We start from the raw sequence: 16,674 nt of genomic DNA, 5'->3' as shown, positions 1-16,674 counted from the left end.
GGAGGACCCCAGAATAGTGCATAGTCCCAGGTCATCCACGGAGAAATAGAGACTAACCAAGGACTGATAAGTAATCGCAGGAGGGAGATGTTGGAAGAGGTATTTGCTGGTGCCTTGAGTAGAAATGTGATCATTTCAGTAGAAGACTTTTTGGTTAAGTCAGATTCTTTTTAGTTGTATAGTGGTAGAAGTGGAAACAGGTTAGGATAGGTTTTAAGGACGGCAGACTTTTTTTGTAAGACATCCTGATGAGCACCCTTTTAGACTCAATTTTTCTCTAAGAGTAGGGCTGAAAAGTATAGCGATAGTAAAGGTTTTTGCGTTAAAATAAAAAGAACTATGCTACCCAAAACGCCATCTTGCCAGTCTCCCAATTCTTACTTACCACATCATATGCGGTCAAGAAAGGAGAAGAATAACATTTTAATAAGTATACTATCGAGAGAAAGTAGAGCGAGAGAATGACTGGCGCATATCTATTCCAGTACTATTAAATCACAGATATGAAATACCCACTGAATATACGAGGGCGGAGGGTATCCCTATTCTATGAGGCTGGGATCTGTATTTTTAGAGCTATAAATTAAAACAAAAGAAGTTCCACTCAGACAGATCATACATTTGAGGGCCTCATTGTTCTGCTTAATTTATGCTTGGTTTAAAATGGCGCGGGCGCACAATGCATTCTGCGAGTGCTCGGAGCCACGTTGGATATTTACTTCACTCCGCAGTGAAAGGCTGCACACATTTTGCTGAAGTGTTAGATTCACAGTGCTGAGACAAGGTATGTAGTCAATGCCATTTCTGCTGGGAAAAGCTAATGTTATGACTTGCTACTGTTCTCCGTGGAGCATGTTTTTAGAGCAGGGAGGCCCTGCGTTCCTTGGGGGGGAGCTCTCGATTGACCCAGCTGGCAACCGACGGCTGTCCCTCAACTGCTTAGGTGCAATTCCAGAAAGTTCGAGAATTAACTCCTTTTTTTTGGAGTGCCTATATAGGTGGAAACCTGGAGGGGTCAGGTGAGACTTTAGCCAGAGAAGGACGCTCCGTCTGGCCTTCCTGTGAGCTGTAGCACTCTCTTCCTGGCTGCCCCCCCGGAGTCTTCCAGCCGCTTTTGGAAGAGACGAGGACAAGAATTACGCTCACGGTGATGTATTTCTTTTGACTTCTTTACTTCTTCTGCAATTTATGATGAGTTATTTCTATGTACTTGTAATCTTTGAATAAATAGCCGTAAAGAGCTGATTATCTTCTAAAGTGTGCGTGGCTGTGAGTTATTGTGTCTGTCTGTTTTTGGGTTGTAGTATTTGCTCTATAATTGCATTGGTGATTTATGGTAGTTCCGTGCACTTTTCAGAGAAGAGCAATACACTCATATCTACAGGAACAATACAATCGGAACAGAAAGGTAGCTTCACTCCTAGTATTTAAGGCGCAGATGATCTTCCAGAAAAGTGGTAGGTTCAGGCAATTCCGCCATAGATGAAAGGTGCTTCCCCGTTAACAATATTCACACCAGCAACCACCAAATGTCCCAGAAAGCTTTAATACCTGAAGGACACAAATGTAAGTTTCATGGTTTCAATTTCAATGTTGGAAGGAAGGCCCTCGACCTTCCCCATGGGCTCCCCTCCACTCTAGCCCAGGCATCCCAACTCCCCAACAGAATGTGATGCAAAGACTATGGATAGCTAATCCCTATTGTCTGGTTGTAGCCTAGTCTTTCAAGGCAGACCTAAAGGACATAGCCTTATCTACCTTACTCCAGCTGGCACTTCCTAAGGGTTGCTACTATAATGATTTCCAAGTTGGGTTCCAATGACTTTTTTTCCTCCTCCCCCTCTCCGGTCAGGCACTTTGAATCGGTCTAACGTCTGCCTCACCATCTCCCTCCTTACTCCCCCTCACCCCTCTAGCAAGACGGTCCTGGCTCCCCCAAGATCTCCGAAATCGCCACCACCCATGACCTATCAAATTACTCCTGCTCCTGTTCCCCTACCTCCTAACACCTTCACTTTGCCTCTGGAATGCACTCTGCAATAAGGCTTTCTACATCACTAACCACCTCACTATAATCACCCTTAACATACCGCCCCTTTCCCGATGAGACTTCTTGAATCTTTGATCTGTCCTCTACTCCCCTCTTTTCTTGAGGAATCTTCCTTTTTTCCAACCTTCACAGTCAGGGTTCCGCCCAGGGCGCGGGACCGAGAGTGTCCTGGTCTCGGTCATGGATGACATGGCACGCACTCATGACAAGCGGTGTCATTGCTCGGATTCGATTTGACCAGTCAGCCGCCTTTGATACCATTGATCATGGAGTCCTGCTAGACTGCCTGGGAGGGGCAGGCCTCACAGGCACCGTCACCAATTGATTTTCTTCCTTTCTCTCTGAAAGTTGGCAAGTTCTCACTCCCCCCCTTCTACTCTACGGCTATAACCTGTCGGGTCCCCCAAGGGACCGCCATCTCCCGGTAAGATTCAACATCAACTTTCAGCCTCCGACCAAACTGATATTCCCTCACTGCTTCCTCCGTTATTCTTATGCTGACTACATGCATATCCTAGTTTGTCTGGATCGCTCCAGCCCCGAGTCAGCTGCCAGATTCCGTGCCTGCCTGGAGGCTGTGGGAGAATGAGTTCCAATTGGCTCAAGCTGAACAGTGATAATACGGAGGTTCTAGTGGTGGCCCTCCCACTGCTGCCTCTCTTCGGACGCCGTCCTTCTGGCCGACCTCTCTGGGCCCCTTCCCTTAGTCGTCTCAATGGTTAAGGACATTGGGGTTAAACTCACTGCATCCTTGTCCATGGAGTCACAAGTCAGCTCTCTGTGTCAACGCAGCCCTTTCCAGCTGAGGCTTTTGCGCCGGGTTATCCCCTATATTCGGGAGCATCTCCGGGACTCTTGTCATTTCTGCTCTTGTTATTGTTCTCTTTGGACTACTGTAATGCTTTGTATCTAGGGCAACCTGCTTATATACTTCGTCACCTGCAAGTCCTCCAGAATGCTGCTGCGTGCCTTGTGGCTGTTCCATTTCCTCTGTTCTCCGCAAACTTCATTGGCTGCCAGTTGCCAAACGTTTAAGGCCCTTTTGTTTGGTCCATCGAGCTTTCTATGGCCAAGGGGTGGAATACCTTATGGCGAAATCTTCACCTTACATCCTGAGCCGAGCTCTGCGGTCAGATACAGCCGCATTGGTGGCCACTTTCTCAGTAGCTGCGATAGTTCTCTGGAATTCTTTACCTCCATCTCATTTGGTTTTTCTAAAAGCTTTTTTTTTCTAGGCTATTTCTTCACTGCTCTGTAAAGAGCACCAAGATGCTCTCTGGCGAATGTTGCACTATACAAGAACCATTGCCATCATAGAAACCTGGTCAACCCTCATGTCTCTGCTACTGTAGCAGCTCTCCACACTGACTCTGCTGCCTTCCCAAGCCACTGGGAAGGGTGGCAGTGTGGGGATCCTGATCGGTAAGGCCCTAAACACTACCCCCATCTGACATCTCTATTCAACGCCTCGCTCCTGCTCCTCTCACCGTTCTGGCTCTCCATTAACCCCATGGTCCTCTCAACAACTCCTTCCCTGATCTCAACCTTCTCCTGGAGTCATTACCTACCGACATCCTGTAAGAAACTCATGGTGGCAACAGTAAAGACAGACAAGTGATCACAGTTAAGGGATGTTTTATTAAACTGTATAGATCGGTTGGAAAAACACCTCATCTAAACCTAAATCTAAGATAGGAGCAAGCTACGACCATTAAATAATAATAAGGCAGTCCTACTGGCGTCTTGCCAAATAAAAGGGCCTATACTAAATATTGCCAATCCTTACAACTAAATGCAAAAAGAGTACGAGAGGGTCAGTGGCAGCTGGTGACGTTTTCTAGTGGAGGAACGTACATTTTTCCAGAAAATTTGTTTGAGCTACTGGCATAGAGAAGGTGCCCAAAGCAACCTAGGACCACCTGTCGAGGGCATTTTCAAAAATAAGGAATTGGGAATGATACACATGACAAATATTAATTACCAGTAATCATCTTTCTAGAGTTTGTATCGGCTTATAGTCACATGATTTGCATAGTCTGCCATCTAGTGGCTGATGCAGAGTACACAGGACGTCAACAGGGGCATACCTGTAACTCTATCCTTGCCCTACTACAAAATTGTATAAAACACCACACAAGCTACAATCCGTTCTGTATGGTAACGGATGAAAAATTCCAATAGATGCCATTACACAATTGGTAGGCAGGGGCATTTTACAACATGTTCAGGATGCGTATGCCCACAATAAATGCCAGAACTGTCACTGTAAAAAGCATGCTTGTGCCCACTTAGCCTCTTTCATGCACACACCTGGGCACTCTTCTCACTTTTTTCACCTTTGTGCATACGTCACTTTCTGGCTCTCTAAACACGGATGGTATCTCCCACTCTTATAAATGAGCATCCATTTGCTCCTCGTCTCTCAGCTTCTGTTTGCGATCTCTATATACATTTCCACTGTTGTCTCATCTCCATGCATGCATCTCCTTTTCTGTCTCTTGGTGTCTCTCAAAGTCTCAGCTTTCAGAGGGGACTGGTCAAAGGATCAGCATGTCACAAATTGTGAACCTCAATGAACCTGCCAAATAGGCACAGCCATACACATCGGGGGAAAAAAAATGAATTCTGAACTTTGCTGGAATAACATTTGAAGTTGTATTTAATTTCATGCATATATCACCTAAAGTGTCTTGGTGACATGCACAGTGGCAAATAATGTGTGACTGCCAGCCTATTTAACAAAAGGGCCCGAAGATCTGTAAAGACTGGTAAAATTATGCATTATCCAAATTCCAATAATGCTACGAGGACTAGAAGCTGCAAACCAGGCTAAAATATGATAAGTTGCCTTAAGTAACCACACTGGGCCACATGCTTGCTCTTGATATGAAGACCATGCATATAATTGATTTGGTGGTTTACATTGCAGGTATATAGCTGCAGCATACAAAGGGTAGTTTTTATTTTTTTGCATCGTTCCGAAATGAAAGGCAGCACTTGCCATTCTGTGCAACAGAAATGCATGTTGGTTCCATTAAATGACACTGGGTTAGAAAGAAGAACAGACTTTATCAGGGGCAACGCAGTAGCTATGCCATCATACAGGGCAGAAATATTGTAGATAATGTTTATTATGTCTCCAATGAGCATCCATGAATGACTCCATTAAACTTTGTTCCAACATAACTAGAAACAGCAGAAATTCATGCCTAAATATGTTGACCATTTGTTAGCTGCCACATAAACCAATGTGGGTTACACAGGTTGGCAGCTTGTCAGATATGCCTACACCGGCAGACAAGCACATTTACACATTGTCACCCACTTATGCCGAAATGCCTACACCTCTTCCCCAGGCCTGCGCACACACCATTCCCTCACACATGGTAGCATTCTATTATTCTGAGTGTTTCACACTACTTGCACAGGGCAGTGTGGTTGAAGCATAAAGGGACATCAATTATAATTCTCCATTTCCCTTTAGCCGGCCCCCTCACAAAAGGCCCAGTCCTAAGGCCCCTGTCTGCTCCCTGTCCGCTACCAGAACGCTTACTGGGGTCCTTGCAGCACACTAGCACAAGACCTTTCAATGATGTTGCCACCACAGTCCTCTTAAGAAATCCGGACTGCCTTGCCATTCTCACCTCCTTAACCATGGGTTAGTTCCATCCTTTCTGGAATCCCTCCTACCCCCTTTTGACTTTCACTCTCCCTCTCTATTTGTTCCTCCCATGTTCAGACTCTGAATTGTATTGCGTTTTTGACCCTTTGCTTGCCTCTGAACCCAATTGTAAACTCTTGCCGTTTTTGTTTTTTGGTTTAAAAGTCATATCTTGCAGTTTTTGCTTTTTGGCTTAAAGGTTTAATCTTGCTGTACTCTGATAACCTGCTCTGCACTTGGCTTGTAATTGTTCTCTCTGTAACTTTGTGACCCAGTGACTTCAATGATCTCTTTGTTCCACTCTTACTTGCCTTCCCTATCTTTCTCCCCTGTTTTCACGCTACCACTCCCATGGCACTTTTGGTTTCTCCCATCTTTTCCAAGTGCTTCTCCATTGACTATCCTTCCCTTCTCATTAAGTCTGGTAGGAAGAAGTTCAAAAAGGATATCTTGGCCACCAACCCTTGTCTCCCTATTGCTGACACCTATTCCAGCGCTTATGCCAGACACTCACCGATATCCTCTTTGATGTTCCTTAGCCAGATCTATGGACTCTTCATGTGATCTCAGTGCTCTGTACTGTCTCCTCCTCTTCCATTAATTGTGGCACCCGATGGGAAGCTCTCATGGCTCCCTTCGACTCCTCTAAAGTCATCATTCATATCTACATTAATGACACCGTCATGGTCCAAGGCCCTCAGGCCAATCTCCTCCGCTTTGACAGGCGTTTCCCTCGCCTCATCAATTTCCTTTTGTCTCCTGCTGTCGCCTCGTCTCCCCCCTTGGCTACCTTGCCTTCTCTTCCTCCTCCTCTGCCCCACCTCAGGCTCCTTCAACTCTCCAGGGCATACCTCCGATTAGTTCCCCTCCTGGAAGGTCTTTAAGGCTGGCAACCTCCTTCATCTAGCCACTCAACCCTTGCTCTGCTGTCAAACACTGCTCTGACATCTACCACCTCTTGGAAGAACTTGACCTCGATGTCCTCGGTCTCACTGAGACATGGTTCACGGCCAGCTCTGTCACAAGCTTTGACACTCTCCTCCCCAATGGCTACAAGATACTCCCCGAACCCAGATCCACCCGATACAGAGGGGGTGTAGCCCTGAACTTACCTGATTGGATCATTCCTACGCAGACATAATCCTCTTTTGAATGCCTTGTCTGCAGGGTCTCCCCCCCCCTCTCTCTCTCTCCTATCCATTATCTTACTGTGGCTACTATCTACCGACCGTCTGGTTAGATCACCTCTTTTCTCTCCGAGTGGGCGGACCTCTCCTCTTCCCTCCTGGCCTCAACCACCCAACTCCTCCTTCTTGATGACCTTAATATCCATCTTGACACTCTTTGTTCCTCCTCTGTACTCTTCCTTGACCTCTGTGACTCTGTCGTCCCCTCTGGCCTGACTCACTCTGCAGGGCACACACTTGTTGTCTTGATCTCTTCTGACCCCCACCCCTTTCGAACCCTCTGACAACTCCTCTCTCCTGGAGCAATCACTCCCTCTGCTCCTCATCTCTCAGTCTCTGCCCATCAGGCCAAGATTGTCCCAACACTGCCATCTACCTTCTTTGACATCCGGTCCATGAAGCGTGTGTCATTGGAGGCTTTCTCTGCCACCTTCTCTCCCCCCTCCACCTTTGGCTGACTCACATCCTGACGCAGCCCCGTCTATACTCTACTCTTCTATTTCCGATACTCTTGATGCTTTTGCCCCTGTCATGAGGGTCCGTTTGAAGCCCAAAGTCAAGTGCAATTCTTGGTATGACTCTGACCTAGCTACACTTAAACGTAAGTGTAAGGCAACTGAGAGGAAATGGAGGACTTCTTGTTCATCCTCTGACAAACTGGCCTGTCGCCTGCTCAAAATGCAATACCGACTCTCTGCCCACACCAAGAAGAGAGCCCACATCCAAGATTGTGTCTCTGTGGCATCTAACAACTCAGCCGAACTCTAAAATCTGCAAGGAGCTGGCCAACTCTGCTGCAGTCTCTACCCTTCCTGTCACCTCCCAGGCCCTTTTCACAGCCCTTGCCACTCACTTCATCTCCAAAACAAAGAACATCATGTCCACCCTCTCCTCCCCTTTCCCTCCTCTCCTCCTTCTGTGAGCTCAGACCCTTCATCAGCCCCGCACCCTCTTTCTCCACCTTTCCACTTTTCTCCCCTGACAAGGTCACTAGACAAGTCTGATCTATGAAAGTCTTGTTAAAACAGGTGCATCCCTGTTCTTCTAAAACCATAAAGGACCACATTGACATCCTCACTCCTGCCCTGGCCGATTTCTGCAACCTCTCCTTAGCCTGGGGAGTCTTCCCCTCCCCTCTAAAGCACTCTCTTGTGTATCCTCTTCTCATGAAACCCACAGCTGATCCTTCTTGCCCGGCTAACTATCGCCCAAATTCCATTACTCCTTTGCTAGGCAAACTACTGGAAAAGCTAGCCATCTCTCAGCTTAACCTCCACTCTGATTATGTTGGCTGTAACCACGACCAACAGTCTGGCTTTAGAACTGCCAGAAGCACGGAAACTGCTCTTCAGAACATCCAGACAAGCGGGCCACAATGCCAAGGGAGTTGGCAGCCTTGACCATCGTTGCCCCAATGGTAAGCCTTATTTCCGAAGGCGACAAGTTTTTGCACTTCACGGTCTGGCGGGGTGGCACATTTCTGTGAATGTGCTTTTTGATTTGCTGCTGCAGAAACCACCGATTCTGGCAAGGGCTGGGATGCAAGGCATTTTGGCGTAGTGTTGGGGGCCTTGAATTTTTTATCCAGCCTACCCCCGATTGCTGGTTCGGTAAAATGGTGCTTATGGGTTTGTAGCCCTTCCTGCCAAACGCTTTCCCATGTGGTAAAAAAAAAGAAAAACAGTCCTGTTATTCTGCCGGTGTCAACCTGAATTCTTGTCACACCCTGAACAGCATGGAGTAAAATGCCCCTGTGTCATCTGGTGGTGACGGCTGTGCTGGGCTGTCTTGTGGGTCTGGCTGATCCAGATCATCCATATCCAAGGTATCATCACAATGTTGCAATTGCGTCGTAGTGGAATCGGTATCCCTAGAGTCAGTGCCTGTGTCAGTAAACTCTCCTTCCTCTTGTTCCCTTTGCAGTGGGCTTGTTCTGCATGGCGGAGGTGGTCTAGGCAGAGATGGGGGACCTATGTGGTGTGCGAGGACGCTTTGCTCACTCTTGGGGGCGGGATGCTCACCCTTTACCTGTTTGTGGAGGGGGTGGTCTTTGCCCCTCTAGTGCTGCTTGATGGAGCTCCTGCAATGGGGCCAAACGCAGAGGAGGTAGCCTGGAGTTCAGCTTTCCCAAAAGGTTTTGTAATGTTGACAACACTTGCAGTGACAGCAGAGATTGTGGGTTTATTAAGGGGTATGTTGCTGGTACCCCTACTGACTGCCCCAAAGGACTGTTGAGGGGCCTGCAGTAGCCCTGGTGCACTTCCTCCCCCCTTGTGGGAGACTGGTGTCCCTGTCTTGATGATATGGTGGGTAGACCACGACACAGTTGTCCGAGTTCCATGGACGAGTGAGATATCGACAACAACCATATTTTGTTTGTGTTTCGTCGACGAGCTCTCTGCAGTCGACAACTGGCTCTTATGTTTTTCCCTCGTCTGCGAGTTTGATTTCAACGATGACAGCATCGTTGACGCTCCTGTTGGCTGATAGAAGCCTTTGCTAGAAGCCTTTGCTAAGTGGAAGATCTGACGACGATCGACCGCTGGACGTTACCGCTAGGAGTGCCTTTTTTCTTTTCATCGATGATTTGGCCGTGTACGGGCGAGTTTTAGGCCCGGTTTCACCTTCTCCCCCAGACGGCGGCTTGGCACTGGACTGCGAGCTCTTTGGGCCGACTGGCGCCTTTTGTGAGGGAGACAGATGGACTGTCCCGTCGACAACTTTGCCCTTTGATTTGGTGTATTTGAGAGCTCACCTTTTTTGGGGAATCTTTCTCCTGTGTTTTTTTGTCTTTGGATAGGTCTTTCTTCTGACCTGGACTGTGGCAAAAAGGGGACGCTTCTCAGTAGGAGTTTTAGCTCCGACACTCCTCTCATGAAACCCACTTCTGAGGCACGATAGGTACCTTCGTTTTACCAGCAGATACGGCAGCGCTTTCTGTTCTTGAGGGTTTTAATGCGAAACACCCAGGTACATTTTGCCGTCCTCTGATGAATAATATCAATAATAATAATAATAATAATAATGAGCATTTATATAGCACTACAAACTCTCAAGCATCTAAGCGCTGCTTACCATGGTGTGTGGTGCTCATTTATCGACCTCGGAAGGATGAAAGGCTGAATTTGGCCCTGCCGGGATTCGAACCTGGGTCAGCAGGCTCTGCTCAGATGTCAAAGCAAGCGCTCTACTTGCTGTGCTATTAGACCACGCAGAATATGCAATCCATGCCTGTCCCCCTCGTAGACTTATTTCGTCATCGTGTATTTAAAGTAAAACCCTAATTTATCTGTATATTTTGTAGAATTAGGGTAATGTTGTAGGCTGAAAGAATTTCTCTCTCTAAGAGAGATGAACACGAGGATTCCTACCAGTAAAGAAGACTGTTGAAATCTGAGGGGAAGCTGCTGGGGCGGAGCTATACATTTGACGTCCCATTGGTAGGGACCAAAAGCACCCACAAGAACGTGGATAGGAACACTCAAGGTGTCAAAGATTTTCATTAATGAAATACATTATAAAATAGGTAACCGGGGATTCCCACCCAGAAGATGGGGAATATTCACAGCATGTTTATCTATGAAAGATCCAATGCTAGAGATATATATATTTAAAAAAACACAGGCACCCTGTAGTTGTCCAAAAAGATCTCCACACACAACCTTATTTAGAGCAACGATCATGGGTTGGGGTCAAGATGCAACACCACCGTCCAGATTGTAGGCAATGCCGTCCTCGTCATAGATAAACGGTGTACTCAGTCAACTAGTTTTGCTGAACCCATCAGCTATCTTTGATCCAATTGAGCAGTAGTAGTTGTCCGTATAGTCCATATACTTTCTACCTGCGTGGAATTCCACGACTCAGTTCTAGGAATGTATGCCTACTAATTCATGGACAGACGCCATCCCATTCTGATGGGGAGAAGGGCGCATGCTATCCCCAGTCATCGGCAGACTCTACATAGAACTACATGGGACAACTTCTCGCTAACTTTGACAGAAGATCCACCAATAGGCCAACACCCAGCTCTAGCTAAAGGTCAGTTCTGTCAACAACATCCACCCACTTAACCTCAGCCTCACACTTATTCAAGAATGCAGGGAAAAGAATCCAACTAAAAATAAAGCTGAATAAGACACGATTCATCTTCCTCAGAGTGCTAATAAATTCACTAAAAAAACAGAATGTGTGTTAATGAAACGTGGTTAAGGACTGCTCTCCTTAGCTCATATCTACTGCAACGTCCCTATGTTTCATCACAGAGATATTTCCTGGTACTGTCTCTCTCCCATTTGCAAATTCATGCCCTGAACTGTCGCTACAGACTTCGGAACGCTCTTCCAAGCCTTACTCCTTTCCCACTTCGATGTGGCAATGCTCTTCTTGTCTCTTCCCAGGCCCATCTAGAACCTATCCAGCATGCTGCAGTCTCTCACATCAGAAGTGCTTGCTTGTTATTAGTTCATACCAATGCAACATCACTAAGCAAAAAATACATTTCGCAGCTATAGGTTGGGCGCATCTGGGTGCCATGCTTCCTTGTTAGAAGTTTGTTCCTTGTCTTAGCGGTACACAGCCTTCATAACACAGATTGCATCTCGTTAGTAATCTGAAGGAGAGCTCATGTGTCCTCTCTGCGTGTCCACAAAGTGTGTTTGGTTGTGTAAAGGGATGGTGGTGTGGCAAGTTATTGTTTAACTAGTTATGGTGGTCGAATATACCAATACATTTCTTGGAGGATCTTAGTGTTTAGGTTGATCAGGGAAAGAAGCAGTTGTCAGCCCCCAGTTCTATGACGTATGTTAGATCGTTTTGCCAATCAGTTTCTGCGAAATGTTTAGGCTGTCAAACAGGAAGGGTTGAGGGAAGTCCCCTAAAGCCCATTACAATGACAAAGGATCTCCTTTTGGGGCACAGGGAGCGTCGCATGTCAGCCGATAGCGCCAATGTCAATGTGCAGTACTTTATAGATCTGTGTGAAAAAACAAAATACCTGTTGTAGGCATTACATCTACAATTGGAAGAGCATCTTGATTTTTTACAGTCATAAGAGGGATGAGTCACAAGAGCCTAATTCAGTGTGTCTGCACACCTGAGAGGCAGCACCACTAATAATCTGTATGAGCATGTCAGGGATCTTCTGTGATGGACACAATTCATCCCATCACCAGAGCCAAGGCAGACTGTGTGTACACACATCAGGGGCGGGAAACTTACCCGACAAACCATTCTAACTCCTGAGGTGAATACAGTATGTCTGCACACCCAAGAGGTAACACCATAGCCTTAAACAGTGTGTCTGGACATTTAACGGACACAATCTTTGCCCATCGAGGGCAGCACCAAGGGTGCGACTTGGCACCAGCATGATTTACATTGCAGATCCGTCATTTGTCAATACCAACAGCTTTCCATCTCTACTGGGTACCCATACAATTCAACATATAATGCATGCAGACAATGGAGGACTCCAACTGGTCTGCAACCTTCGCTTAATTCTCTTTTGGGGTTTGGAGCTTGAGGTTAATGCGTCTGAATCCAAGGTCCTGAAATGTTGTCAAGACAACATAGATTCTTACAAACTGCTTGTGGAAGAAAAATGGGAGCATCTAGGCTCCGTGTTTCAACAAAGCAACAATTGCAGGGATTAATATTTGCAATTAAATGTGTCCTGGACGTCTTATGCTGCCCATCTAAAAAAAATAAAAATGATTTCAAATGTGGGCGTTTCTCCATCCTACCACTTGTTAAATATTACAAAAACGAATTCCATGCTTGCTGTATGGATCAGAATGTAGATGTTAATTATGTTAATAACAAGGGCGGGTGGTGGTCCTGGGGGACCCTCTGCCTGACATTAGTCCTGGTTGCGAGAGACTTACCCAGAGTCTTTAGCTCACTATCTTTCACAGAGAAGAAATATCCCAAACATATCAGTCTTTGTCCTGCCCTGGGGCAGTCCAGCACTGAAATACTAGGCAATTCTCCTCTGAACAAGAGTACCAACAGCATCCCCAGACACGTCTCCGTGACAACCTCGGTATCACTGGTCAGGCTCTGACGTGGCTGACCTCTTTCCTCTCAAATCGACCCTCCCAGGTCCAACTGGGGTCTTTCCTCTCTGACATCTTCTTCTCTACCTGTGGTGTCCCCCAGGGATCTAACCTCTCTCCCTGGCTGTTCAACCAGTATCTGGCACTTCTCGCCCACCACATCGCCGCTCTCTGCCCCTACTTTCAGTGCTATGCGGATGATACCCAACTCATTTTCAGGCTACCCTCGGCCTCCTCTTTTCCTTCCCTCATCTCTTGACTGTCTTTCTGCTATCCAGGAATGGTGTGCCGCCAACGACCTCTGCCTTAATGCCAGTAAGACTGTTATTCTACTCATCGGCACTCCCACTCCCTCCTTCCCTGCTGCTCTCTGGCCGGCCTCTCTGGGCCCTCTTCCTACTCCTACCTGCAAGGCAAAAAACCTTGGGGTCATCTTCGACTCCACACTCTCCTTCTCTCCTCACATATCCGACGTATCTAAGAAGTCACACTACCAGCTACACCTCCTCAGAGGTATCCTTCCTTTCCTCTCCTCCCCCCAGAAGCTCACTGTCTCTAGAGCCCTGGTTCTCTCTAAGCTGGACTACTGTAACAGCCTCTAAATCTGCCCGCCTCTACTCTCCGCCCTTTGCAACTCATCCAGAACAGGACTGCAAGACTTGTCCTTGGCCTCAAGCCCAGGGACCGTATCTCTCCAGGACTGAAATCACTACACTGGCTCCCAGTGACTGCGAGGATCAAGTTCAAAACCCTCTGCATTGTCCACAAGGCCGTCTGGGGCCTTGGGCCAAAATACCTTCAACTCTCTCTTCCTAAATATCTTCCTTCTCGAGCTCTTCGCTCATCCGCCTCCAACTCCCTCAGGGTCAGCCGCTTCTCCAAACAACGAGTTGGGGGCAGATCTCTTTCCACTGCAGGGGCCTCCCTCTGGAACAGCCTTCCTACCTCCCTGAAACTTGAGGAGAACCACCTCCGGTTCCGGAAGCACCTCAAAACCTTCCTCTTTGCCTCCGCTTTCTCTCCCCCTCTCCCCTGCTAATACTACTGAAACTGCACTGAATCTGCAACTGGGCCATTCACCGTTCTCGGCCCAGCCACTCTCCCCTGCACTGCCTCCACGGCAACCCCTGCACTACGGGACTGTGTCTGTATCCATACAGCCCCCCTTCCCAGCACTTGTCTGCACTTACCTCGCACTTGCCACCAGCTGGCCCTTGTTATTTATCCTGTATGCTGTATGCTTATAACCCTGTACTGCACTTTCCCCTCTCCCTTCCCCCATGCACTTTTCCCTTCCCCTCTACCCTTGCACTTGCACGATCTGAATGACACCTGGCCTAGTAAGATCGTTGTCTGTCTCCCCTTGTGCCCCCCCTCTGCCTCGTCGCGCCTTGAAACACTTGTGTATAGGCGCGTTACAAATGCCTTATCATATCATATCATACCAACAGCTTTCCATCTCTACTGGGTACCCATACAATTCAACATATAATGCATGCAGACAATGGAGGATTCCAACTGGTCTGCAACCTTCGCTTAATTCTCTTTTGGGGTTTGGAGCTTGAGGTTAATGCGTCTGAATCCAAGGTCCTGAAATGTTGTCAAGACAACATAGATTCTTACAAACTGCTTGTGGAAGAAAAATGGGAGCATCTAGGCTCAGTGTTTCAACAAAGCAACAATTGCAGGGATTAATATTTGCAATTAAATGTGTCCTGGACGTCTTATGCTGCCCATCTAAAAAAAATAAAAATGATTTCAAATGTGGGCGTTTCTCCATCCTACCACTTGTTAAATATTACAAAAAAGTATTCCATGCTTGCTGTATGGATCAGAATGTAGATGTTAATTATGTTAATAACAAGGGGGGGGTGGTGGTCCTGGGGGACCCTCTGCCTGACATTAGTCCTATTTACGAGAGACTTACCCAGAGTCTTTAGCTCACTATCTTTCACAGAGAAGAAATATCCCAAACATATCAGTCCTTGTCCTGCCCTGGGGCAGTCCAGCACCGAAATGCTAGGCAATTCTCCTCTGAACAAGAGTACCAACAGCATCCCCAGACATGTGTTTCGGTCTGGTTGGACCTCATCGGTAGGGAGGAGCTGTGCCTCTCTAAGAATAGTGAGCAAGGGGTCCACGTCTGGATTCCCCTAGTAACTTAGGGTGAGACCCAAAGTTACTTGAATATGCAAATTGACAAGGGGGGTCCTGGGAGTCTCTCTGCCAGACATTAGTCCTGGTTATGAGAGACTTACCCAGAGTCTTTAGCTCACTATCTTTCACAGAGAAGAAATATCCCAAACATATCAGTCCTTGTCCTGCCCTGGGGCAGTCCAGCACCGAAATGCGAGGCAATTCTCCTCTGAACAAGAGTACCAACAGCATCCCCAGACACATGTTTCGGTCTGGTTGGACCTCATCAGTAGGGTGGATCTGTGCCTCTCTAAGAATAGTGAGCAAGGGGTCCACGTCTGGATTCCCCTAGTAACTTAGGGTGAGACCCAAAGTTACTTAAATATGCAGATGTAACAAGGGGGAGGGGTGGGGGTGTCCTGTGAGTTCCTCTTGCAGATATCAGTCCTGGTTAGGAGGCTACCCCAGGAAGGGGTTCCTTTAAGGGCAGAGTAGAAGGAGGAGTGGGAATGAGAGTTCAGGCTGGATAGTTATCTTTGCCTGCACCGCTATTGTACCTTGTGATATTTCTGTGTCTCCTATAGAGGTATAAAGGTCGTGTCTGCAGACACGCTGCACTGGCACCCGAGGCTGAGCGCAGCGTGTCGCCACACCGGACAGGAGGCACGGGCCGAGCGGCCCGAGCAGCCGCCTCTGCACCCTCCCCGTCACCCCGCCCCCCCGCCCGGGACACACACCTGACCGGCCGGAGGCAGCCCAGGGAGCGGCGTCAGCACTCCCCGCTGAGCCGCGGCCTGCGCGCATTGCATACCTCGACGTGCGGCAGCGTCCGCTCACAGGGCCCCGCGCGCCGCGCTGCTGCTGCTGCTGCTGCCACTGCCGGAGCAAGTGCTTCCCATCCCGGAAGCCAGGCAGGCCACGGACGGAGCCAGCCAGCAGCAACGAAAGTGAAACTCCGGGAACTTCCCCGGGAGGGGGCGGGGCTGCACGCGAGGGAGGAGCCTAGCAGAGGGGAGGAGCCTAGGAGAGGGGAGGCCTCAGGAGAATGCATCTCAGACACAGAGGGGAGGAGCCGAACGGAGGCCTCAAGAGAATGCATCTCTGACACAGAGGGGAGGAGCCGAGGAGAGGGGAGGGAAGAGAATGCGAACGTGACAGAGAGGGAGGGACTAACGGAGAGGGGAGGAGCCTCGGAGGCCTGAAGAAAATGCGACCATGACAGAGGGGAGGAGCCTAGGAGAGGGGAGGCCTCAAGAGAATGCATCTCAGACACAGAGGGGAGGAGCCTAGCAGAGGGGAGGAGCCGAACGGAGGCCTCAAGAGAATGCGAGCCTGACAGAGGGAGGGACTAACGCAGAGGGGAGGGAAGAGAATGCGAGCGTGACAGAGAGGGAGGGACTAACGGAGAGGGGAGGAGCCTCACGGAGGGCTGAAGAGAATGCGAGCGTGACAGAGAGGGAGGGACTAACGGAGAGGGGAGGGAAGAGAATGCGAGCGTGACAGAGAGGGAGGGACTAACGGAGAGGGGAGGAGCCTCGGAGGCCTGAAGAGAATGCGAGCGTGACAGAGAGGGAGGGACTAACG

General features: G+C 48.3%; 1 protein-coding gene across 2 annotated transcripts in view; it reads right to left on the bottom strand.

Annotated features, from left to right (window-relative positions):
• The window catches only part of PARP10 (poly(ADP-ribose) polymerase family member 10), a 453,575-nt gene extending 437,497 nt beyond the window's left edge, over positions 1–16,078 (bottom strand). The window contains exon 1 of one of the 2 annotated variants that reach the window (XM_069621970.1): positions 15,828–16,078. In XM_069621970.1, the coding sequence (XP_069478071.1) occupies positions 15,828–15,894 (67 nt within the window). In that variant the 5' untranslated portion in view covers positions 15,895–16,078. The remainder of the gene's footprint in view (positions 1–15,827) is intronic. The other variant, XM_069621969.1, reaches the window with a different exon arrangement.
• Positions 16,079–16,674: the final 596 nt, after the last annotated feature.

Source organism: Ambystoma mexicanum, chromosome 5q (assembly GCF_040938575.1).
Source record: "Ambystoma mexicanum isolate Mex_15411 chromosome 5q, UKY_AmexF1_1, whole genome shotgun sequence".
Classification (NCBI taxonomy): Eukaryota; Metazoa; Chordata; class Amphibia; order Caudata; family Ambystomatidae; genus Ambystoma; species Ambystoma mexicanum.
Note: the sequence above shows the minus strand (reverse complement) of the source record. Positions and strands in the feature narration are given on the sequence as shown.